The following is a 26,893-nucleotide window of genomic DNA, read 5'->3' on the forward strand; positions in this document are numbered from 1 at the left end:
TACACCTACCACCTCCCACTGCACTCTTCATTTTTTCAGAATGACTGCTAGTAAAATATTTCAATTCTTTATCTGTTCTAACATTTAGTAAATTTCCAATTCATCTCCTCCTTTCACGCTCAAACCATCAGTCTAACATTTCCTAGTGCCAGCAACCTCTGGGTTCAGTCCAGATATCCCACATTTACTTTGATATCCGTATATAGGACCATGGAGTTAAAAACAAACCTCTCAAAATACAGATTTATTTTAGTATCAAAAGCCTAGCAACAGAGAATATTGCCATGACAACATTTTTAGATAATTTGAGCTAAGCTCACAGAGAGCTTTCCCTTGTCTGGTCCTTTGCAGCTGTTGTGTTAACATTCACAAAGGATGTATTTTATGTCTGTAGTATCCAGCCTTGAGAGGCAGAGAATATATGTTAATCTGATGTGTGTTTCCATGCCATTACTTTTACTGTATACTTACCTCAACCCAGAACAATAGTGTTATTTCATAACAGCATTATGCATTTAAAATATCCCTGCCTTTGTTCAAGAAACTCACCTCAGTGATTTCACCTGATAAGGTTATAAACAACCAACATCGGTTTGCTTTTACGTCCACCATCCATTTGGTCTTCGGGTTTCTCTTCTGTCTTCCCTTAGCTGCACTGCTCTGTACTGAGTTCTTCTTAGTCTTGCTGGCACATCTAGTATTTGTATGGCGTTGTATTGGTGAAAGCCCACATCATCGTGGTAATTTTAGAACAATGTAGGAAGTCATTCAGCCAATGCCAACTGAAAAAGAGCTAACAACAACAGAGGCAAACACCATACAGGATTTGCCCCAAGTTTTCAACCAGGTAAGTCTTCAGTCTCCACCTCCCAGTCAGGCTGTGGGCTTCAGACCACCACTGCGTTTGGGTAAAAATATCTTCCAAACTCACCTTTAATGTGTCTGTGAATAAAACTTTGATCTGTGTTGCTCCCTGTTGCTGTTGCACACTCTAGTGAGGTTGTTAAGACCTTCCCATTTATCTGTCCAGCCTTATCATACATTTCATGGATTTTGTTAAATCTCTTCTAATTCTCTTAAGGCTCTTGCAGGGAATAGGCTATAGCAGGGAAGATGGGTAAACACGTACTCATCCATCCAGGGAGTAGGAAAAGCCTAGGAAGTAAATGCAGGGAGAGTGTTTCAGGGAGGTGATAGCAGGAGTGCAGGCATCGCCAACCTATGGCAGTCCAGTTTAAAATGAGGGATGTGCTTGGGACAGGAATCGTCTACTAGATTGCTAAGGAAGTTGCTCATGTGCATACAGTGTAGGTCAAAGCACTGGTATCATATGCTGCTGTATAGTCTCAGCATTGTGATATTCATAAACAAGATTTATTGGTGAGAGTTACATAGAAACATAGAAAATAGGTGCAGGAGGAGGCCATTCGGCCCTTCGAGCCAGCACCGCCATTCATTGTGATCATGGCTGATCGTCCCCTATCAATAACCCGTGCCTGCCTTCTCCCCATATCCCTTGACTCCACTAGCCCCTAGAGCTCTATCTAACTCTCTTAAATCCATCCAGTGATTTGGCCTCTACTGCCCTCTGTGGCAGGGAATTCCATAAATTCACAACTCTCTGGGTGAAAATGTTTTTCTCACTTCAGTCTTAAATGACCTCCCCTTTATTCTAAGTCTGTGGCCCCTGGTTCTGGACTCCCAGTTGTATAATCTTCACCACAAGAAGGCAAATGTTATGATGGTCTGTTTTGCAAGATGGCTTAGGTACAAGAGAAGAGGTGTCTAGATGTAGTTATAGGGCTTTGGTGAGACCATGTCTAGAATGAGGAAGGATACAAGGTGATAGGGGAAAGTTAATGCAAAGAAAGAAAGTTTAAAGAAGATTTATGAGGCAAGTTTATTACACATACATGTGACTGCAGCATGCTTCGGGGGAAGTGGTGGAAGCAAACATGATAGACGAGTTTGAGAGACATTTACCTGGAAACAGATGCATGAACAGGCAGGGAATGAGAGATATGCCGATGTGGAGTTTAAATCGGCACCATGGTCAGCATAGATTTTGTGGGTCGAAGGGGCTGTTCCCGTGGTCTAAGTTCTACAACTGTAAAAAAGAAAGAGTGTGCAACAAATATTCACTATATTGATTCTTGAGATGCAAGATCTATCCTGCCAAAAGAAGTGGAGCAAATCGTGTCTCTGCTTTCCAGGTTTTAGAAGAATGAGCGATGCTTTTATTGAGATATACAAAGTTCCTGCAGGCTGTGACAAGGTCCAGGTGGAGTTGGTGATTCCCGTAACTGGGGTGTTCAGGACCAGAGGCCACAGTCTCAAAATAGAGGATCAACTAATTAGATCTCAGATGAAAAATCATTTATTAAATTGAAAAGAAAATGAGAGGTCATCCATTCAGGATAAAAATTAGATGAAATGTACTCACCCAGAGTGCGGTGAATCTTTGGTATTCTCTGCACAAAAGTTCTGTGTGTGCTCAATCACTGAAAATGTTCAACACAGATCTTCAAATAGTTTGCGATACAATCATGAATATTGGGGTAAGTGCACGAAAACTGGGTGGAACAGGCATAGATCTACTCTTGTTCAAGTATGTCCATGGGTGTTTGGGTGTGTATAGGAAGGCATGAGAAAAAGGGCTAGGACAGCAGGGAGCCACACTGAATGGACTTAGTATGAGACAATTCTGCTTTTGCAAGATGGTGTTCACCTGAACTGAATTGCGAATAGCTGGAGAGCTTCTGTGATCATCAAAGTTTGTGTACTGTTATTGCAATATGTTGTGTTAAATATAAGTTTGCAAGGGTGCTGTGTGAAAGGAAGGGCATTAATTGCCATCTTCTTGAGTTCCAGATCTCAGCCTCGTGCTCAGGTGAGCGCTGAGTAGAAACTCGCAATTTCCCTGTAAAACCCATAAACGAACAACTTTAAGGATAGTTAATATCAACGGGATCTTCTCATCTATGGAAGGCATCACATTAGTTTTGGTGGTATTTGGAATGTTATAGGATCCCATTTGGTTCACTGATGTATTTCACAGAAGGAAAGCTGCCATCCTCATCTCTGACTCTAGATACACTCAAGGAGTTGACTTTTAATTTTTTTCAGAGGCATTTAAGATAATAAGACCACATCAGTCTGAAGAAGGGTCTCGACCCAAAATGTCACCCATTCCTTCTCAGATGCTGCCTGGCCCGCTGAGTTACTCCAGCTTTTTGTGTCTATCTTTGGTTTGAACCAGCATCTAAATAAGACCACACCCCTTGAATTAACACATGAAGCTATAATTGTATTTATTTAGTGGGGAACCTCAAGTAACATTACTCAATCTGTAAAGTTAGGTTGCTGATTGCATCTGCTGAACTGCTATTATGATAGTCTGAAGAAGGGTCTTGACCTGAAACGTCACCTATTCCTTCGCTCCATAGATGCTGCCTCACCCGCTGGGTTTCTCCAGCATTGTTGTCTACCCGCTATTATGATATATTCTTTTTTAATCCACTGTGATTGAAGGAGAAATTATCCTATAATGGGACTACCCACGAATGGCCAAATCCATTCTAAACAATAAAATAATTCCTTCATATTATATTCACTCATTTAATCAATGTATGTAATGATTATATATAATCCCAAACATTGTTATACATTGACTTCTATTTTTCATAAGCTTCTTATGAAGGAATGAAGGAATACAGGAGTAGGCCACGACTGGCAATAAGGAAAGCAAGCTTTCATGTATATCATTCATAACCGGGTCTGAACTTATAACATCACCAGTGGGCACTTAGTCGATGGTCATTTTCATTCAGAATGATCTTATCTCTCCTGCACACTCCCCCCTCTCTACCACCCCCCCCCCCCCCCCCCACCACTCATGCTCGAGTATCACTTGCAAAAGATGTTTGCATTTTTCACCCTTGCTCAAACTCCAATTGGTATACATTGTTAATAGTGCCTTGACTGATGCAAAATTGACAAATTATGTGAACATTTCTATTAACTTGACATACATCCTCTGTATGCTGTCTTAGATGAATTTTGTTTACCTTTCATGTTAACATATTTAAGCAGTTGTAAATGAGGTGAGTGATTAGCATCATAGAATGGTGCTTACATGGCAACTCAAAATGGCAGTTGTGGATCAACTTTACTTTCAATTGTTTATATATTTCAGGAACAAGCAACCAGGAGTGTGCTAATGGCCCCCACCACACACAAGGCCCATCAAGGAGGAAGGAGACAGACTGAAGATAGTGCTGTTGTTCACTTCTTTAAGAACATGGTGAGAGCCTATTGGTGATTTTAGTGGTTTATTGGTATCAGTTTATTATTGTCTCGTGTATTGAGATACAGTGACAAACTATCTCTATCAAACCATATATGAGTACATCAGGTAGTGCAAAAGATAAAATAAACTCAGTGTTTATAAGTACTGCAAAGAGATAGATTGGAAGATTGAGAATTTATCCAAGGGGCTGGTGCGGGCTACTAAATAGACATAAAAGCTGGAGAAACTCAGCGGGTGAGGCAGCATCTATGGAGCGAAGGAATAGACGATGTTTTGGGTCGAGACCCTTCTTAGTTTAGTTTAGTTTAGTTTAGAGATACAGCACGGTAACAGGCCCTTTGGCCCACCAGGTCTGCAGCGACCAGCGATCCCGGCACATTAACACCCACTAGGGACATTTTTTTACATTTACCAAGCCAATTAACCTACAAACCTGAATATCATTGGAATCTGGGAGGAAACCAAAGCTCTTGGAGAAAACCCATGCAGGTCATGGAGAGAAGGTACAAACTCCGTACAGACCTGTAATCGGGATCGAACCCGGGTCTCCGGCGCTGCATTCGCTGTAAGGCAGCAACTCTACCGCTGCGCCACCTTGACTGCCCTTGTGCCACCGTGACAGTAACTTCCTAGTCACATGTACCTACCCAAGCCCTAAGTTCATTAACTTGATTTGTCAGGCCTCGAGGATTGAAATAAATGCAATTTAATCCAACCATCTTTCCTTCCTCCCTGCCATGCTCCTGCCCATCTATTTATTGAACTTGGTATCAATGCCTTCTGTAGCAACGTCCAGCCTCTCAGCTGCCACACCACCGTATCCATCCCTTTACTAATCTACAGCGGCACGCTACGCAGCTGTGGCGTCGCTGCCTTATAGAGGCAGAGAGCCGGGTTCGATCCTGACTACGGTTGTTGGCTGTACAGAGTTTGGACCTTCTCCTCATCACTGTGTGGGTTTTCTCTGGGTGCTCCAGTTTCCTCCCACATTCCAAAAATGTACTGGTTTATAGGTTAATTGGCTACAGTAAAAAATATATATAAATTGGCCCAAGTGTGTAGGCTAGGGCTAGTGTACGGGGATCACTGTTTGGCGCTGACTAGGTGGGCCAAATCACCTGTTTCTGTGCTAGATCTCTAAAGTAATCTAGTTTAAACCTTCCCTATTAGTGTTAGCAAACGAGGATATTGATTCCTCTCCAGTTCAGGTGCAACCCATCCCTTTTGTACAGTCACCTGCCCCAGAAGACACTCAACGATCCAAAAATATGAATATCACCTCCCTGCGCCAATTCCTCAACCATGCATTCATCAGTCCTCTCTTGCTCTTCATACCCTCACCAGCACATGGCATGGGTAGTAATCTGGAGATCACTACCCTAGTGGTCCTGCTTTTGAACCTTTTGCATACTTCCCTATATTCACTACGATGGACCTCATTCCTTTTCCTACCTATGCCATTTGTGCCAACGTACACAATAACTATTGGCTGCTCACTTCCCCCTTGAGAATGTTCTTCTGTTGCTCTGAGACTTACTGAATCCTGGCACCAGAAAGTTAATACACCATCCTGGAATCCCATGAGCTGCCAGAGAATCTCCTGTCTGTCCCCTTAACTAACTCCTGTAACTTTTACCCCGTCTGACTTCACCCTCCTCCGCTGTGCCGCAGAGCCAAGCCTGATGCCGTAGGCCCGACTGCTGCTGCCACACTCTTCGGAACAATCTCCCCGCCCCCATCCGTCAACCGTATCCAAAAAGATATACTTGCTTTCAAGGTGAATGGCCACAGGGGATTCCTACACTCTGCACCTATTGCTTTTCATAGTGGTCACTCATTTGCTTTTTGCCTGTACTTTAGGTGTGACCATCTCTATAACTCCTATCAATGAAGCTCTCAGTGTCCCAGAAAATCCTTAGGTTGTCCAGCAGCAGCTCCAGGTTATCTGGTGGAAATATCAGGGCATCTACCCTCTCAGGTCATTGAGGATCACATTTGTTTCAATAAGATCAGCCTTCATTCTTCTGTACTTCAAATAATATGTCAAAGATTACAATCAGTCTCCAACTAGAACCTCCCAAGGAAAGTGCTACCTGGCCATCTTTTATGGCAGGTAGGACCCACTTTGGTGCATGTTCAGATGCAACAGGATCCACCATGAGGCGAGGTTTCAAACTCATCTTTTATAAGAGGTGCTGTTCCATTTGTTGAATGGAACACTAAGAAAAATGTTCACCACTGTGTGGTACACCATGTTTACCTTCAATATAACCATTATTTTTTTTATCTTTTTGTAGATGTCACCAAAGAAGGTGCCTGTCCAACAGAAGGTAAATGATATCTGGCTTCCTCTGGGTTTAGGCTTGGATTAGGTAGACTGTGGTAGGGCCAGAAACCAAAGCAACACTTTCCTCTAAAAGTCAAGGAATGACCTTGGGTGTCTATACGACAGTCTTCACTGGCTAAAGATCTGCAGGAAAGTAAAACACATGAGATTGAAGAGCACGAGTCCTATCGACAATAATGAGAGTAATAACAAGGCACCATTCTTTTAAATATCTCCTGTATAGGTTTTGTACCTTAGCAAGAACACTCTCGCTCTTTCTTCAGTAGTTACTAGCCTGGAAGGCGGATGGGGCCTCATATGACAGACAGGGTACCTCTCCCTCACAACACAACCAGCATCTGTTTGGATTGTGCGTTCAAGTCTCTAGCGTGGGACTGAACCAGACAATTATGGGTCTCTGAGGCATGAGTGGTGTCTACACCTTCCACCATGTGTTGTTCTGTAACACTTATATCTGTGTTTGCAAAGAAAACCAGTGGCAGAATTAATATCTATTGGTCATTCCGTTATGCCATAATTCTCTCATTGGTTAGATACCTTGGGTGATCTTGATTGTATTCTGTGTCCTTGATGTTTTGGGAACAATGTCTCCAATTGTCTTTGGTGATTATCATGGCACCTTTTCTCATCACTACTACAGGGAATGTTCGGAGCAAGTAGAGCTATCACTAAATTTATTTGGGTAAGGTGGAAGATCTGCATTTTCTGCTGCAAACATAATGGCTATGGTGGCTAACAATAATTCACCACCTGAACTGCGCTGTCACCTTTATTGTTAGACCTTTCGGATCATCTCATCATCAATGACTGATGATTTCTCATGATAAACTCCATTCCCACATGTAGCTAACTCCATCAACAGGAACTGGGAACAGTTTGGCCCAGTGTAGGATGGTGGTTTGTATCACAATGGATGAGAGATCAAATTTCCAATTGGTATTAAGGTTGAACACCATATTTGTCATGGATAACTGTTTGGATATCTGATAGTCTCAATTCAGATTTAAAAAAACAACTTTGCAGGAGATAGCTGAGGTTGGTAGTGTGGAGATAGTTGAGGCAGTTTTAGCAGCATTTAAAAGACACTTAGGAAGGTACACGGATAGGAAAGATATGGCGGAATATGGGCCAAACACAGGCAAATGGGTCTAGCTTAGTTGAGGCATCATGGTTGGCATGGACAAGTTGGCCGAAGAGCCGGTTTCCGTGCTATCGACTCTTATAATTCTATAATACTTTGTTGTGAGTGCATGTGATGGTTACTAATGAAATAATGTTGAGCATGAAACAATTATATTACCTTAACCCCACCTGATGGAACCACATGTGGAGATGAGCAACAATTGTTGCATCAGCTTCTATTCTGCAGAGAAATGAATCCAGCATTTCCTGTAATGGTCTCCTTCTGTTTGCATGCAAAGTTAGTGCATCGGGGACAAAGAGTGTCAGCTAAAATCAATCACTTAAGTAGACTCTAGACCAAAACCAAAGGAGGAGTGGGTTCTCATGACCTATGGACATCAGTAGAGGGCAATTGGAGTAAATGGTCTGCTTCTGTGCTGTAACTCCAGCCTAACTCTACATTAACGGACTGGCTTGGTGCTATTTCACTTCTTATAGCAGGTTTCTTGTTAATGTGATGTGTATCACATTTTCTAACTCAAAATGAATCAGAAAAAAAACATTTGGAGAAATTCAGCACATGTGGAGGGAAAGAAATAATCCCGATTCAGGGTCTCAAACCAAATCAGCAACATTCTCTTTGTCTCCACAGATGCTACCTGACCCGCTGAATCATGTGGTTTTTGTAATCCAGTAGTTTGTTTTTGTTCCAGATTCCAGCATATGCAGTCTTTTGAATCTCATCAGACTGAATTATGCAGGAAATCCGTTAACTCGGTGAAAAGGTAGAAACAGCGATGTTTCACAATCATGGATAGTCAACAGTAGTTGTGTCCTAAAACAGGTCGTCTAAATGTCCTTTGCAGGGTCCAATATTCAGTCCTGTTACAGACAGTGGAATCAACGATGAAGTACTGTCTGTAATAGATGGGTGCCCAGAAACCTGACAAAGGTATGCCCCCAGAGACGTCTGCTTTGGAGTGGGAGGGGGGGGGGATGCCATTATATTATTTGGGCAGGACAAGGGGGAAATGAACCGGAATCGCAAATTATCATCATCCTCCCAATGCTTATTCTAACTTCAAATTTTAAATCAAACTGCATGGTTTCATAATAGTCTCTTCTAACTTTACCAACTTTCCTAAGAGTGACCAGAAAGATTAGATATGAGGATGGGTTGTAAGATCTCACTGACACTCACAAGGTTCTGACAGAGTTCGAATCCAGGAAGAATGTTCCTCAGCCGAGGAGTTAGGGTGGCTGTTTGGGACAGAGTTGGAGTAATAATTTCACCGAGAGTGTGATGAATCTTTGGAATTCTCCATCCCAAAAGACTGTTGATGCTCAATAATTGAGTTCATTCGAAGCAGGTTGATATTGTTGTGTATATTAAGGGATTCAAGGGATTTGGGGCCAGGGCTAGAAAATAGAGCTACGATCAGCCATGGTGCAGGGTTGAAGGGCCGTGACCTGTTCCTGTTCCCAGTCCTTGTAAGTTACTACTCCTCCCTTTTCTTGCATGGCAAAGCTTGATTCAGTTCTCTGAAACCCTCAGCAATCAATTTCACTGTTTTTGTCATTCATTAACCCACGAGTCCCTCACAGACTCCAAGTGAAAGACTCGGAGTGTAAACATTAAGTGCAACTCAAGCCAGACGTTAGCTGCAGGAGAAATGGCAACAAGCAGCAAATTTTCACTGTACCCTTGCCTCTAGTCGAGGGGTATCCTCCGATTATCATGAGGGGTTCAGGGTTCAGAGAGGTTGGGAGTGAGAGAGAAAGTGATAGGCAGTAACAGGAAGACAATCTTGCATTTCTGTAGCACCTTTCACATCTGTGGAAGTTGAAACAGTCGACATCTGCGAAATGGCAGATTCTTTGACCTGAAAATTGACTGTTTTTCTTCTTACAGATGCAGCCTGACCTGCATAAATATTTCCACCATTTTTTACTTTTGTTTTAGATTTCCAGAATCTGTAGTTCTTCTAATGTTATGCAGTGTCTGCTGCAATGCAGGAGATTGCAACTTATTTGCAACTAGTATGACCCCCCCTCCCCTAATAGCAGTGTGATAACAGTTAGATTATTGGTTATTTCATGTCGTCTGGGGGAATAAATATTGGCAGACATTTGACCAATGTAATACAAACATCTATCTCTTTAAAATAGTTCATAGAGTTGGTTATACCCCAATTGGGCAGAAGGGTGGATGGACACCTTGGTTGGAAATCTCATCCAAAAGATTTGACAGCACAGCACTGCCTTATTATTGCTCCTTGGACAGTGTGGTGCTTCCACAATATTGGACTAGTCAGCTCAAGATTTATGCTCAGGACATAGGTATTGGACTTCAACCTATGATCAGCATGTTATTATCAGAGTTCCAACTAGCATCCAACAGACAGAAAGAAAAGGAATGGCAAGGAACAGAGGCAGAGGCAGACAAACGGGTGGGGGAGGCAAAGAACCAGCTGGATAGAGACAGAGATGGAGGGTAAGTGTTCTTGTTGGAATCTCGATCGTTGCCAATAAGGTGAGTGTTCGCAGTGCTCTGCAGCTCTCTGCTGGTAAGTGTACCACCAATTTGGGAATTACAGCTGAGTTTACAAAAGCTAATCAGTTAACTTCATCATCGCAGAGCCAACTAATTGCACCTCAAATGAAAATCTTATGTAATCTCAACCCTCACATCACGGTGCATGAATAATTGACAATGCTGTTGCTAATATTTTACGTGATGTACTTTTATTCAATGTCCTAATTGATTTTATTTTAATTTGACATCAATATTTCAGTGATAGTAAACATGTTAAATGCAACTCAGACACTATTTAAATGTTTACCTTAAATTGGCTAGCACTGTACCTATATTGACACCAACCAGCCAGAGACCTCAGTGAACAGTGCAGGGTGGGTAAATGACTTTGATGGTTTCCTCAAATAAAATACAACATTTCAGAGTCAGAGTGCATACAGCTCAGAAACATGCCTTTCTACCAGATCCATGCTGATCGTTACACCTTTGTACCTACACTTCAAATATGTATCCTTTTCTTCTAATGAATGAGGAATCAAACAGCATTCAACATGCAGATGGCTAGTTAATGTAATGGCTCAATGTACATATCATATGCCCTCAGGCTTTCCAAAATATCACAATTCATTCGCTGTGGAATGTGGCTCGTGATATTTTATCATTAAATCGTTAACCTCTCTTTCTACCTGAAACAATGTTTCTCACTCTCATTCAATCCTCCAGCAACCCCAGTGGTGCAACTCGATATCTTCTATTGTAATTTGCTACTAAAGCTAATGCTTTCTTTCTATGACAGTGCTAACTTGAGTCATTGACTGCATGAACGTTGCTAAAAAGTGGTCAGTGAAAATTTTACTTGCAGGTTCAAGATCAGTTTTATCAGCACACATTACATAAAATGATCAGGAACAAGTACGTGGATGGAATGAGGTCTTGCTAAATTTCACATGTATCATCTTAAGCCTTGTGAATCAATATTTCCAGAATTTCCACTTGAAAACTTAACTTACAAATGTGCAAAGTTGTTGGGCATAGAAAATAGGTGCAGGAGTAGGCCATTCGGCCCTTCGAGCCTGCACCGCCATTCAATATGATCATGGCTGATCAAACCATCCAAACCAGCCAAAAGTAATCTAGTCCTTTCATGTCTCTTGCAGTCATGGATGGGGTATCAATGCCAGAAGCGGAAACCAAACAGAGTCCTGGAATTAATAGGGTCTGGTCCTTTGAAGCCATCTCTTGTTCTGCACATTCTGGGATCCTTGCAATTCCCTCCTGCTGGAAATGCTGAGTTTCATCCAGCATGCTGGTTGGGAAGTATTCCAGAGGCCGATTACTCCCTATGAAAGGGTAAACTGAGCACGCACCAGTTAAGACCCACTCTTAACTCTAAAGGACAACCTTGGTAGTTAAGTGACTGGTCCAATAGTGCAGAGCTCTGCTTAATTGATCTATAGACCAACACCACCACGGCAGATGGAAAATTCAAATCAAAGCAACAAAGACGTCTGGATTTTTTTCATAAAAGCACTGACATTAATTAGCACAGTATAATCAATAAGCACAAAATAACTGGATTGTCGTGAAAACCCATCCAGTTCATTCCAAGGTAGGAAAACTCACTTCGCAATGAGGTTTACAAAAAACTTAAGATTTATTAAACAATGTCCTCCCCTATCAGTTAAACCAGAAAGTCTTAATTTTTAAGAAACTATTATGAACACTTTGAAATGAATAGACATATAACCACTTTGTTATAACTTTCCAAATGATTCCATGGCAAATTATAATCTGCACTATAGTAGTGCAATTAGCTAAACATCCAAATAACCATCATATAAGACAGATGCACGCCTGGCTGGTGTGCACATACTTGCAAAGTGAGGCATGTTTGCTCAAAGCACAACCATTAACTTTTGTCGAAGACAGTATTTTAAGGCAAATGGCTTCCAGGAGTGAGTTGGATCTTTCCACATTAAACATACTACTTTGGTTTGTTCACAGGGTACTGAAGGACAGAGGCCACATTATGCTACAACTGGTTCTAAGTCAAAGGGGGCTTATAAAGGACGAAGAGATGGAACCCTGTCATCTCTTTTCAAAATGGTAACAAATGAAAGTAACCTCAGCATTTAACACCAAACTGGTATAAAAGTAGCAAGAGTAGGTCAGAAGAACTTGCCACTTTCAGGGAACTATATACTTGCTATATATACATAGTCGGGGATCACCAAGCTGATGTGTTGTTCAGGTCCATGATCAGGCAAGACAACCAGGATTCTCCTCTTTGTTACCCAGATGGAGCCAGGGTGCTTCCTTGGTGCCAAATCAGCTTTTAATTTATTTTATCTTCTCTCAAAAGATAGAAGAGAGAAAATAAGCTGGCCAGAATGGCAGGCATCTTTGACGATACTTAAAACTGAAAAAAATCTCCAGAAATAATAGAAACATATGACTAATGGTTTAAACAGTGGGCAAACAATGTTCTAACTTTTGCTTTATTTCAGTACAGGTAGAAATTCTTCAAAATTAACCTGCATACTTATTTGTAATTCTTCAATGAAGATGCCAAGCTACAACTTCTAAAGAGGTTGTTTCTCACTTCAGTTACAAATAGTAGCCTAAATACTATACTAAATACAGTGCAATCATGATAAGACGCTGTTTTGAGGGATAAAATTGTGTCTCTGATGTTGAAGATAACTTCTCCTCCTGTTCAAAATTGTGCTCTGGGATCTTTTATCAAAGAGTGTGGGCATGCCCTTGAATTAATTGGCTGCTTTTTCTCTTACAACAGTGAGTGTACTTCAGAAGTAGTTCAAAGAGCTCTAAAATACCGAGAGAAAGACACTTCATCAATTTGTCTTTCTTGTAGCATCTGACCAAAATATTGCATCTTTGAGTGTTCAGCCCTCTTATAATGCTGATTGAAATGTCAGACTAGGTATTAGTGTTGTAGTGCCTGAAATGGTACCGAATCCTCAGAAGCAAGAGAGCCGTTCTCAATACAATATTGATATATTTAGTTGTTACAAAACTGATAAATGTATACCCACCTTTAAAAGTGTTATCCCTTTGTCAGAGGTGCTGAGCGAATAATTAAGTATATTCAACTATTTCAGTTTTTCATTGGTATTAATGGAAATCTTTACCTATTAATTGTGCAAACACTTCATAGAATACATTGTTCTTACCATTTCCAAACAGGGGAAGAAAGAAGGTTCAGCTCCTAGACGTTGAAGCTTCATCGACAAGTACAGCAGGAATGCTTCAAAATGGGAAAATATCCTTGCTCGGTGTTGTATATTAACAGTCTTACCATTCATGCATTAACTAGTATTTACTCAGTCCCTCCAAAGAGAATGATGGCATTCAAATACGATCTTTACCAATCAGGTGTATAGCCTATCCCTCTTAATGCAAACCTCCTAATTCAAATTATCTGTTAACCAGATATTTTAAAAAAAAACTTTGTTTAATTTTCTTAATTTGAGCCACCAGATGATGTGAGCAAAGTGATTTAGAATTAACAGGAGTATACTGTTTAATGAAAGGAATGTGTTATTGCTTACACTAGTCCCATATTTATTCCAACCATTTTAGAAACTCGATGCGAAGGTGCCACTGTTCTTATAACTTTTTCCACTCTCCTTTTCTGTGGTCTTGGAGATAAGGAATTTAATGTTTTACAACAAAGTTTATTGCATCCTAACACTTTTACTGTAAATATTGTGACAAATGCTAAAGTTTTACTAAATATATTAGCACTGTGCAAAAGTGAAATCTTGTTGGACAGTTGCTGTACAACTCAATAAATCCCATTTTGAACACAAGTGTTATTGGTTACTTGTACCCAAAGAAACAGCTCATCAGTAATAAAGCTATAGATTCATCCGCCACACACACACTCTGGTGCAGATAAACAGCATTATGTGTTGTAAAGCTGTGAACACAAAAGCAATTATGCTAACAGGATTTGTATGAAAATTTTACCAGTAATCTCAAACTAACACAAACTAATCATCAGCACAATTGACTGATAACTAAATTCCATAGCAATGGGCAAAGACCATTGGTATGCGAAGTGCTCTTTTGAATTGCACTGTTCTTGTAACAAATAATATTACCTTTACATTTACCTTTGTGTTTTTTGTTATCTTCCGAAATGTAGTACATTAAACTGCAACTTTACACACCGCTCAAAATAATCGTTCTCTCAATTCTTCTAGGAGTAAATGGTCTTCACATTGGCCTCAAAGCCGAGTTGCCTCTGCACTTATGAACCATATACATGCACGCAGAATTCAATACAATAGAAACACAGGGGAATGGTACACACTCAGACCCTGACATAACGTTCGTGGTCCTCTTCTGGCACCTGCCATTTGCACCACCGATGCAGGTGGTGTGCAGTTTACACCCGCCCCTCCCTCAGTAATAATGCTGCTATTGCTCCTCTTTGATTAGTAGTCTGTCTTTTGTCAGTTCTGATTTGTCTCGTGGCAGATGAGGTAAAGCATGCTACGATAGAACTTTATTTATCCCAGGAGGGAAATTGGTCTGCCAACAGTCATAAAACTGACTACCGTCCACACTTCTCCCATCTCCACCTGGCTATGTCTGGAATGCACAGCCAGGTGGAAGTGGAGATTTATTAAAGCTATTCTCCAATCTATGGTTGGTTTAATGTATGGTGATTTGCTTATAGAGAACACACACTAGGAAAAGGTGAATGATCACGTGTGACCGAGTGATGTTTCTGAATGTATATGTAAAAGAATAATGCATCTAAACCACGTTTATCCATGTTAAAATAAAGTTAGTTATAATTCAACTACAAAGATGACTACTTGGAATGTTTGTTGTTTTAAGAATACTCCAACTCAAGATGTTTGATGAGAATATTCCAAAGAAAGGAACTAGTCTTGAATTGATTTGATTGAAAGTTACGGCATGGAAACAGGCCCTTCGGACAACAGTGAAGGTCTCTAGCACTGTGTGGCAGCTGTTCTACCAACTGCGCCACTGTGCTCCTGTCTCAATCCAATATTTTCATAATAGACCAGCGATTCCCGCACATTAACACTACCCTACACACTAGGGACATTTATACCAAGCCAATTAAACTCCAAACCAGTATGTCTTTGTAGCGTGGGAGGAAACCGAGGATCTCAGAGAAAACCCACGCAGGTCACGGGGAGAACGTAAAACGTAGTCAGAATCATACCCAGGTTTCTGCGCTGTAAGGCGAAGTATGCCACCGAGCTGCCCATGTCTTCCATGTTTGCCGCTTAAGTAAAACTTGTGAAATGAATACCAGCCACCATCAGCCTGAGGCTTGGGTATAGAGCAAAGAGAAAATAGGAATTTGCAGTCAGTCAACCCATTATTTTACCCCTGCCGCAAAAGAGCTGATCAGCTTAATTCAGCATCCCCTCACTCATGCTGTGGCCTCGATAGTGACAGGACACAGCAAGGTGCAGTATTTAAAAATTATCTGCATTACTCACCAAGGCTTCTTCTAAAAAGTTTCTGCAGCAATCACCAAGGCTTCATCCAAAATCCCACCACCCCTTCTAACTAGGTAGCTAAGGGTACATGGAAGAATCATCACATGCAAAATCTCTCCAACTCGCACATTATCCTGACTTGGAAGTATATCATTGTTCCTTCACTAAAGTTTGGATACATATTATGGAACTCTATCCAACTGCTTTGTGGGAGCACCTTTATTAAAATGAATTCTAACAGATTAAGAATGGGCAGCACAATGAGCAGGGCTCCGTTAATCCAGGTACAGTCCTGACTTTTGGTGCAGTTCGTGTGGAGTGCATATGTTCTCCGTGATTGGTTTCCTCCCACTTTCCAAAGTCAAGCTGATTGTTAAGCAACTTGTCATGGTAAATAGGCCATCTTCTCTAGATGAGTAGGTGGGGGTTGAAGGTAGGGGGTGCTGCTCTGGCGGCAGCCTTGTCAGCAGCGCGTCAGTTTTTAAAAATACAAATAAAATACAAATACAAAAAAATAGAAACACAGAAATTAGGTGGAGTAGGCCATTCGGCCCTTCGAGCCTGCACCGCCATTCAATATGATCATGGCTGATCATCCAACTCAGTATCCTGTACCTGCCTTCTCTCCATACCCCCTGATCCCTTTAGCCACAAGGGCCACATCTAACTCCCTCTTAAATATAGCCAATGAACTGGCCTCAACTACCTTCTGTGGCAGAGAATTCCAGGACATCTGGGAAGAATATGCTCCAAGGAAAATTAGTTCGGGTTATGAGACTGCTCTGCGAGCCAGAGTAGACTAAAGTGACCTCCTTCCATGTCATATAGAAATTTGGAAGATAACAACTTACCACCTTTTTAAGAACAGTTTATAGGCAATTAAAGCTGGTTCTGTCAATGCTGCTTACATCCTGCAATTGAATAATCAACAAAAGTTTAGAAACATCATGACAAGCGTGATGCAATTTCCTTAAAATTCCACGGGTTGGGTAACGAGGAAAGATTATACTAATAAGTAAATTTTCTGCAATTTATGAAGATTGTGGATTGATTTGATAGATTTTTATGGCTTGTTAAGACATGGGTTCTTTTGAGAGATAAATTGTGGGGAGGGGGTTGTGGGGCTACTCAGGTGGACAACACATTTCAACCACTGTTTGGTTATTTAGAAAATATTTTTCCAGAGGATGGTAGACATGTAGAACATTCACTCACAAAAAGCAGAAGCAAGCTCCGATATGATATTAAAATTGGGAGACTACCATTAACTGAGAGCATGAAATCAGAAGGAACGGAGGTGAATTTGTGATCTTTCCCCAATAATTCATTGAAACTGGTCCATACTGGAGAGAGCATTTATACATTTCTCACTCTATACAGTTACTCTTGGTCCCAGGGTGGCATTACAGAACTCTGAGATCTCTTGGTTAGTTGATGGGGGGTGGGGGGGGGGGGGGGAGATGGGGTGTAAGAGAGGAATAAACGCACAACACCATCTTCAGGGACACTTTCTTCCCAACTGTTATCAGGCAACTGCTTCATCCTACCACAACCAGAGAGCAGTGCTGAACTATGATCTGCCTCTTTGGTGACCCTCAGACTATCCTTGATCGGACTTCGCTGGCTTTACCTTGCACTAAATGTTATTCCCTTATCATGCATCTAATCATTGTAAATGGCTCGATTGTAATCATGTATTATCTTTTTGCTGACTGGTGAGCACGCAACAAAAGCTTTTCACTGTACCTCTCCACACGTGACAATAATAATAATAATAAATTAAACTAAAACCAAAAAATCATCTAGGTTTCCAACCTTCCAATCCCGAACCTATGACTGTTTGTTAGCCGAGGGCTTAACCTTCCTTGCCAAGCGATCAATCTCTGAAGCCTCAAGACTTTAACCATCCTCAGCCCCAACTACCTGCCCCAATGTTCCAACAGAAGGCACAGTGACTATCCACTGACCCTCTCAGCCATGTACATACTCACTGATCCCCCACACTCAGAAATAGTGGTCTTGTTATTCTCACTGACATGGAAGATGCAAAAATGTTGCCACCAAGGCCTTGAAAACGCTGAGGTTTGCTGAAGTGAAGAGCATGACCGAAACGACCATACCATGTGGCCCACTGCACTGACCAGATATATGGCCATTAAAACCTGGTAAAGGTGCAGTTGGGTGGAGCATGAGAAATTTTAAGCCACTGTAAGATCAACCGGTTTGCTCACTTACTGCACGCTTGAAATAATAAAAGCCCCACAAACAATATTATTAAAAACCAATAGTATTATTTCAAATATCTTGATTTTAAATACATTACACATACTTACAAAAAAGAAAAATGTCCCTTGTCTGACAAATTATACAATCTATATACATATTGTTCAAACAAAAAATAAGCTCCATTGGAGATTGATGAAAATCTCATCTTATGATTATCTCTCGGGATGTTCTTAGTTATATTTACATGCAACCCGATATTACAAATGTCACAGATATTTACAGGGATGTTCCAAAGTCAAATATAAATGTTGCACAAGGCTTTTTGAGGGGGGAAATTAACACTTGCTATATAATACACTAAGAAAAATACATTAATGAAAGAAGTGCTCATGTAACAACAGTGCAAACAAAAAAATACCTTGGGCGTAGAGACAATATATATATATGTATATATACACACACCCATGTACAAGTCCCTTATTTAGAGACTACAACTTTACCAAATGCACAAAATGGTGTGCTTTCTGTGTAAAGTGGGGAACATCTACAAAAATAATCTTTGGAATGCAATAAAATTCACCTTTACACTATCAGCCATTTATTTTGATTCATGGAATAACTCTGTTCTGAAGGCCAGTCATACTGGCAACAAGTCATTACACTGCAGCCCAATAAAAATGCTTGCAGTAAGTAGCCAGGCAGATGGTACTTAAAAAGTTCTCTGGAGATACGACAGCTCTGCGAGAGCCCATGAAATGGTCAGCTGATGAGGATGTGCCGCCTGGCTCCCCATTGTGCAATATTCTGAACGAACGATCAGGCCAATTTAATTCAGCACTACTCCTGACACCACTGTAATAAGTGTTCCCTGAACAGCTGGAATGAAGAAAGGAAGTGCCATCGTGATTAATCTTCAAAATGGGGTAGTCAATACATAATGCTGCATTTTCCTGAACTTGTAGATCATCTGCTTTTGCTTCAGAATTATATTGAGCATTGCATGCTGGCAAGAAAAGATTCTGAGTTCCTCATTATGTTAGCCCTTTAGCTTTATGTCAGTAGCTTGCATTAACCCTTTACTTGTACTTTGACTAACCTGGCGATAATTCATCTTTTTTGATGACCCAGGTTGGTGGCCAAACTCTCAGTACCTGGCAACGGTTAGAAGAAATAAATCCACATATAGATCCATTGCTTGAGAGTATCAAAATCTATCAAACCTTTGGACTCACACGGAGCGGGAGTGGAAAAGTACAGATTAGCGGAATACATTTGCTATCCTACAGTGCCATTCATTGGAGGATTCTGGTACAACTTCAACGAGATCAAGACCACGACTTGCATCTTCTCCCTCTTGCTCTTGGCTGCTTCCAGTGTCCTGACCACTGCCTAATGGAGAAAAAGAGAAAAAATATATTTCAAAGAATTGTTAGATATTAGCTTATTCAACAAACCAAGATATGGAAGGGGTGGTTGTCCTGGGCCCAATGAAGCAAGCAGATGGCATCAAGCAATCTAAGACACTAGAATTAGCAAACTAAAAGGCATCTCAAACCTTTTCCACTGCTCACCGTTGCTGTCTCTGTATCTCAAGTCTGGGCCTATCCCAGGCTCCTCTCTCTAGTTCTCCCTCCCTCCAACCCACCTCTGGGTATTCCAGCCACATCATTCACTTTAATACTCTGCTAGAATATTTAGACTAGATCTGGAACTTAAAATCAGTCAACTTTCAAGAGCATCATTTCACATCACAAGAGCTATTTAACTTATAATCCTTATACGGGTATGCACTTTACTTTGGGTATTGGAGCAGCATGGTTGAGTCATTAAGCTAGTATCCAATGACCTGGACCATTGCTCTAAAGAGATGAGTTGACACAGAGGCACAGCGGTAGAGTTGCTTCCTTATAGTGCCTGAGACCCAGGTGCGATCCTGACTATGGCTGCTGTCTGCACGGAATTCATACGTTCTTCCCTAGACGACATGAAAGGCGTACAAGTTTCTAAATTAATTGGTTTGGGGAAAGATTGTAAATTGTCCCTAGTGCGTAGGGTAAGTGCCAGTCTACAGAGATTGCTGGACTTGATGAACCAAAGGGCCTGTATCTGCACGGTATCTCTAAACTGAACTAAATCTCATCCCGGCTACTGCAGATTTAAGAAACAAAACATTCAGAAATTGTGACAATGAAAACGTTGGATTACTAGAAACATTCACCTGGTTCACTACTGTATTGCAGGGAAGGAAATCTGCCTCCCTACACATTCTGACCTCTACATTACACTAGACCCAACAATGTGATTGTCACTCTGCAGTCAAGGATAATAAATACTGATTTGGATAGTGACACCAAGATCCTGTGAAGCAATAGGTAAAAGCAATCCAACTACTCGATCTTCACCCCACATTAGAGCAGCACATACACCTTTATACCTAATAATGCAATCATGATCACTAACCTGGAAAGCCATGCGCCCTCTTCATATGTATCTTCATATTGCCTTTCTGAGTGAAGGAAATCCCACAATATTCACATTTGTATGGTCTCTCACCAGTATGTTTCTTCATATGAACTTGTAGTGCATTTTTTTGGTTGAAAGCTTTCTCACAAAGGTTGCACTGAAATGGCCTCTCACCTACAAAACAGTGCAAATACTTTTTTCATGATTAACACTCAAATTTTAGCGAAACTTTTAGCTTCCGGTTAATACAGACTTTAACCATTTTCTATGTTGAAATTAAATCTATGTTGATGGAAAACAAAGTCTTCCATCATTTCCAATGGGGAACTTAACTCAACTTTGCTGCTGTTGATGTACCAGGTCTATTCACCATTAAAAGTTCTTCAAAGTGCATATTTGAAGAAAGAATCCAAGGAGATGGACCACAAAATAACAACTTCCCTACATTACCATTTTATCAGGCAATTTCCTTTATTCAAGGGAACTAGAGAGAATACAGGAAAATGCAGGCCGGTGAGCCCCTCATCAGTGATTGGGAAGATATTGGATTCGTCAGAATAGGATTTATTCCCATTTGGAATGGGTTAATTAGGAACACTCAGTATGCTTTTGTACACGGCAGGTCGTGTTTTACTAAGTATCTTGAGGTGGTGGTGAAGTTAATTGATAAGGGTAGGGTGATGGATGTTGTCTACATAGATTTTAGTAAGGCATTTGATAAAATCCCCCATTGTAGGCTGATGCAGAAGATTAAAATGAATGGGATTAACAGAGACTTGATCGTATGGATTCAGAACTGGCTTACTGCTAGAGGACAGAGTGTTGTGGTAGAAGGGCAATATTCAGGCTAGAGGAATATGGTATGCCTACCATCATAGGTCAGGATATTGTGTATAAGAGTCAGGATGTCATGGTGCAGGTTAATAAGAATTTGGTACGGCTGCATTTGAAGTATTTTCTGGACACTCCAGGATGGACGTGGAAAGTGTGCAGAGGAGGTTTACCAGAATAATTAATTAATTAATAAATACTTTATTGATCCCCTCAGGGAAATTCAGATGTCCAGAAGCTCCCAACCAACAAACCCACAGATTCAAGACGAACGCAGACAGAAAATACATAGAATACAATGTGGACACTACCTGAGAGCAATAAATACTTAAAAAGAAAAATAATTGCAAAATGCATCCCCCTACAGCCTAGCGGTCCGAATTATAAAATCTAATGGCTGCAGGGGTGAAGGATCTCCTGAACCGCTCCGTTCTACAGGGCAGGGAGAGGAGCCGGTTGTTGTTCCGAGTGCTCTTTTGACTCTCCAGAATTATATGGAGGGGATGCCCGGGGAATAATGCCTGGATTAGGAGGTATTAGCTACAAGGAGCTGTTGAACAGTCCTGGATTGTTTTCTCTGGAACGCAAGAGAGCTCAGGGAGACCTGATAGAAGTATATAAAATAATGAGACATAGATACCATAAGGCAGACAAAATTGTTTCCCAGGATGGATATTAGATACTCAAATACTGTAGGGTATACCTTTAAGGTGAGTGGAGCAACATTTAAAGGAAGTAGACAAATGTTGAGGAGTGTGTGGAGTGTTTCTTTTTTAAACAGATGGTATTACGTGCCTGAAATGCACTGGTGATGGTCGACACAGATATGACAATGGCATTTAAGAGACTTTTGGATAGGCATATGGATGTACAGGGAATGGAGGGATATTAATTATGTGCAGGCAGGCAAGAGTTGGTCTTGGCATCATGTTTGGGACAAACAGTGTGGACCGAAGGACCTATTCTTGTGCTGTACTCTTCTCCGTTTTAAATATGAAAGATGAATATTGCATTATGCAAAAACAATATTTAAAGGAAAAGTACTTTGTTACACTGGTGGTTCTTCAAATAAAGGTTGATTCACATTGTGTTAAGAACTCACTGAACTAGGAGCATTGTTTAATAATAGACGTCTAGCAAATACATGCAAAACTGTGACCAATGTGAATCTTGATTGATATATGCAATAAAGTCTGCTATAATTTAGGAATCAATTATATATTTTTAAATGCTGCCAATTATAAAATACACAGAAATAATGTTGTATAGTTATAATTTGACAGGATTGCAGGGGAAATGGTCCGGAAAATACAACTCATTTCATTGTGCTCCAGTTAATCTAAATGATTACTGCAATGAGCACAGGAAATGATCGGAGAGAGATTAGATGCTATGCTTTTAAAAAAGACCAAAGTAACCAAAATATAACTACAAATTATTCACACAGATGCAATTTCATCCTGCTTTACTAATTATGTTACATTACAATAGACTTTTATTAAACCAAAGAAAGAGTTTTTATTTTTACTACTAACAATCTCAGTAGTTATACACAATGTCTAGACAGATCCAATTGTCCTTAATCCTACATCTCGTAAATAGCAATTCAGATGAAGCAATTAAGATGTGCAAAGTTGACATTCACTTCCCCATTGAAAATTGTTACTCAAATCTGCTTCCAATGCCACTGGCATAAGCATAAGACTGAGTGGCTTCGTCAGCGATGGTCTGTCTGACTTTTCTTTTTTTGTTGTAATTTTTAGTGTATTTTAAAAAGTATGTGTTAATGTTCTCTGGTTTGTTTAATGTGGAAGTTGGGGGAGGGGGTCAGGGGCAACTTTTTTCAATCTATTACCTCGCTCTGTGGCCTAACATCATGGAGCTGGCGGCCTTGCTCGAGACTGACTTTGAGCCCCATTGCGGGGCCGTGGACTTACCATCGGAGCCTGCGATCGATGCTCCAACCACGGCCTACGGATTTTACCAACGAGGAGCTCGCAGTCTCGGCTAGAGACTGATGTCCGGAAGCTCCAAGTCACAGAAGGTTCGACCAGCCCTGACCCGGGGTCCGATCACCCAGCGCTGGGGAGCTTAGATCCCCTCGATGTAGGAGCTTGATTGCCCCGATGCGGAGGGCCCGACAGCCGGCTACAGGAGCCAAAATCGTCCCGACAAGGGAAGGCTCGAGGCCCCCGACCGCGGAAGGACAAAGAAGGGAAGAGATTGAACTTTATTTTTGCCTTCCATCACAATGAGGAATGCGGACTCACTGTGGTGGATGTTCGTGTTAAAATGTATTTTGTGTGTTTTGTTGCTTTTTATTGGTATGACTATATGGCAAATCAAATTCCTCATATGTTGTAAAACACACTTGGCTAATAAAGTATGATGATGGTTATTATGATAATCTGCCAATTAATAAAACCCTCTCACTTCCATTCTCGCTCAAATCTGGTTATTAGAACTCCAGTCAGTGAGAACAGTTATATCTCCTCCTTTCCATCAAAACCACTCATAACCAATATCACTAATAAATCTCTCTCAACAATTTTATTTTAAAAATAAAAATTTTCGATATTGTCTTAGAGAGATTTCCCATTTTCGCATCATGTACATTGTTCAAAGCCACAGATGTTAATCCAAATACCTGTGTGGATCCGATTGTGCCTCTCCAGTTGACTTGGCTTGGCAAAGGCCTTGTCACATGATTCACATTTATATAATTTAGGCTTCTGACTGCTGGGAGAAGGTCCCGGCTGGTGCGTTTGAAGATGGTCCTATGATTAAAAGAAAATACATTTGTATTTTTGTGCATCCAAATTTCACATGAATAAATGCATTTCATGAACTCGTAATTTGTAATACTAATATTTAATAGCATTCACTGGCAGCTCACCAAGGAAACTATTCTATTCACCCCCTTTCTGATTCTTGTGTTAGTAATCTTAAATCCTGAATTTTGATTATTGACTCACTTGCCAATGGGAAAAGATTTTCTTCATGTACTGTCATGTAAACCTTTTATCTTGAAACTTTCTGCAAAGTTACATTTAATCTTCTGTCATAGTCATAGAGTCATTTAGTATACATGTGCAATCTGACTATCAGGTCCACATCTACAATGCCCTCCATAATGTTTGGGACAAAGACCCATCATTTATTTATTTGCCTCTGTACTCCGCAATTTGAGATTTGTAATAGAAAAAAAAAATTCAAGTTCAAGTTCAAGTGAATTTATTGTCAATTGTCCCTGAGAGCACAATGAAATTCTTGCTTTGCTTCAGCACACAGAACATAGTAGGCATTTACTACAAAACAGATCAGTGTGTCCATATACCATTATATAAATATATACACACATGAATAAATCACATGTGGCTAAATTGTCAGATTTTTTTTTAAGGGTGTTTTTATACATGTTGGTTTAACCATGTAGAAATTACAGCAGTGTTTATACATAGACCCCCTATTTCAGGGCACCATAATGTTTGGGACACGAGGCTTCAAAGGTGTTTCTAATTGCTCAGGGGTATTTAAATGCCTCCTTAATGCAGGTATTAGAGAGCTCTCAGCATCTAGTCTTTCCATCACCTTTGGACATTTTTATTGCTGTTTATCAACATGAGGTCCAAAGTTGTGCCAATGAAAGTCAAAATCGCAAAGGGACTTGCAGGCCAAGGAAGACCTCCACAGCTCTCTATAATTCTCTCTATAATAAAGAAAAATCCCCAAACACCTGCCCGAAAGATCAGGAACACTCTTCAGCAGTCAGGTGTGGATTTGTCAATGTCCACTGTTCGCAGAAGACTTCATGAACAGAAATACAGAGGCTACACTACAAGATGCAAACTACTGGTTAGCTGCAAAAATAGAATGGCCGGGTGACAGTTTGCTAAGAAGTACTTAAAAGAGCAACCACAGTTCTGGGAAAAGGTCTCGTGGACAGATGAGACGAAGACTGATGGCAAGATCAAAGCATGGCGGAGAGAAGGAACTGCCCAAGATCCAAAGCATATCACCTCATCTGTGAAACACGGTGGTGGGGGTGTTATGGCCTAGGCTGCTGAAGGTACCGGCTCACATATCTTCATTGATGATCCAACTGCTGATGGTAGTAGCGTAATAAATTCTGAAGTGTACAGACACATCCTATCTGCTCAAATTCAAACAAATGTCAAATGCCAAATTAAACTAATCTCATCTGTCAGCACGTAATCCATACCTTTTAATTCCCTGCATGTTTCATATGTCTGTCTAAATGCCTCTTAAACATCACAGATTGCATCTGCTTCTGCCATCACCCAGTAGCACTTTTTAGGCCTGTCAGCCAGTTAAAAAAAACTTGCATTGTAAATCACCTTTATTCTTTTCCACTCTCACCATAAAGTTATGCCCTCTTCAATTTTACTTTTCCAACCTTTAAAAAAAAAAAAAAGATTCTGAGTATCTACCCTAACTATGCCTCTCGATTTTATGAACTTCTTTCGGGTCACCCTTCCAATGGACCAGAGAAAATTATCTAAGTTTGCAGAAACCCACATATTTCGATCTCTGTGGTAAACCAATGAGAGGGTGCCTTGAAATATCAGACAGCAGAGTGGTGCAGCAAATAGCACTTCATGCCCACAGCAACTTTGCTCAATCCTGACCTCTGGTGCTGCTGTGTGAAGTTGCACATTCTCTGTGACTGCGAGTTTCCTCTGGGTGCTCCCGTTTCCTCCCATATCACAAAGAGGTGCGAGTTGGCATTTAATTTGGCCGCTATAAATTGCCCCTAGTATGTAGGAAGGTAGTGGAATCTGGGGTGAGTTAATGGGAATGCGAGGTGATAAACTGAGAGTAAGATTTGTACAAATTGAGTAGATGAATTGGCCACTGTAAATTACCTTTTGTGTTGGGGGTGGTATTAGAATCAGGGGGGTATCCTTGAGCTGGTGAGATAATAGGTTATAGGGAAATAAGTGGGGGAATCAGAATCCTCTGAGAGCTGCCACAGACTTGATGGGTTGCAAGCCCTCCTTCTATGCCGTAAGAAATGTGAAAATATCATTGAATAACTGTTTAAGGAAATGAAGTCGATATTCTAGTGCTATAATTTTCAGGATATCCAACCACAAGCATGGGACAATGCCCAAACAAAGACAATAAAACAAGAGCAGCAACCTTAATAGTCAACAATCATTTCATCAATCTACCTTGAGATGTGCGGCTCGTTTAAAGGCTTTGTTGCAGATATTGCATACGTGGACTCTTTCCTCCCCGTGAGCTTCTCGGCAATGTCGACGGAGCATGGAGCCAGATGAGAAGCCCTGGCTACAATTGGGACAGTGATTTATCTGGCCTTCATCATCTGTCTGACTGTCCTCCGTAAGACTTATCGCTGTATCAGGTACCTATACCAAAATGGCACAAATAAAATCAGTTTTTGATGGAAAAATACTGTTCTGACAAGGGTCACAGCAAAACACAAATGACGTAATTTAGTCCTACAGTCATATAGCATGGAAAAGGCTGTTCGATCCAATTTGCCCATAGTGACCAGCAAGTCC

General features: G+C 40.8%; 2 protein-coding genes across 5 annotated transcripts in view; one reads left to right on the forward strand and one right to left on the reverse strand.

Moving 5' to 3' along the window:
- The window catches only part of LOC116971883 (myelin basic protein), a 118,484-nt gene extending 103,970 nt beyond the window's left edge, over positions 1–14,514 (forward strand). For 3 of the 4 annotated variants that reach the window (XM_033019062.1, XM_033019065.1, XM_033019063.1), the window contains 5 exons: positions 4,196–4,303; positions 6,607–6,639; positions 7,297–7,338; positions 12,319–12,420; positions 13,522–14,514. In XM_033019062.1, coding sequence (XP_032874953.1) covers positions 4,196–4,303; positions 6,607–6,639; positions 7,297–7,338; positions 12,319–12,420; positions 13,522–13,554 — 318 coding nt within the window. In that variant the 3' untranslated portion in view covers positions 13,555–14,514. The remainder of the gene's footprint in view (positions 1–4,195; positions 4,304–6,606; positions 6,640–7,296; positions 7,339–12,318; positions 12,421–13,521) is intronic. The other variant, XM_033019064.1, reaches the window with a different exon arrangement.
- A 4,794-nt stretch (positions 14,515–19,308) lies between these two features.
- znf236 (zinc finger protein 236) overlaps positions 19,309–26,893 on the reverse strand; it is a 140,328-nt gene continuing 132,743 nt past the window's right edge. Inside the window, 4 exon segments of the mRNA XM_033019066.1 lie at positions 19,309–19,439; positions 20,511–20,687; positions 23,992–24,121; positions 26,540–26,737. Of these exon segments, the coding sequence (XP_032874957.1) occupies positions 19,309–19,439; positions 20,511–20,687; positions 23,992–24,121; positions 26,540–26,737 (636 nt within the window).

The sequence above is a fragment of the Amblyraja radiata genome, chromosome 4 (assembly GCF_010909765.2).
Source record: "Amblyraja radiata isolate CabotCenter1 chromosome 4, sAmbRad1.1.pri, whole genome shotgun sequence".
Lineage (NCBI taxonomy): Eukaryota > Metazoa > Chordata > Chondrichthyes > Rajiformes > Rajidae > Amblyraja > Amblyraja radiata.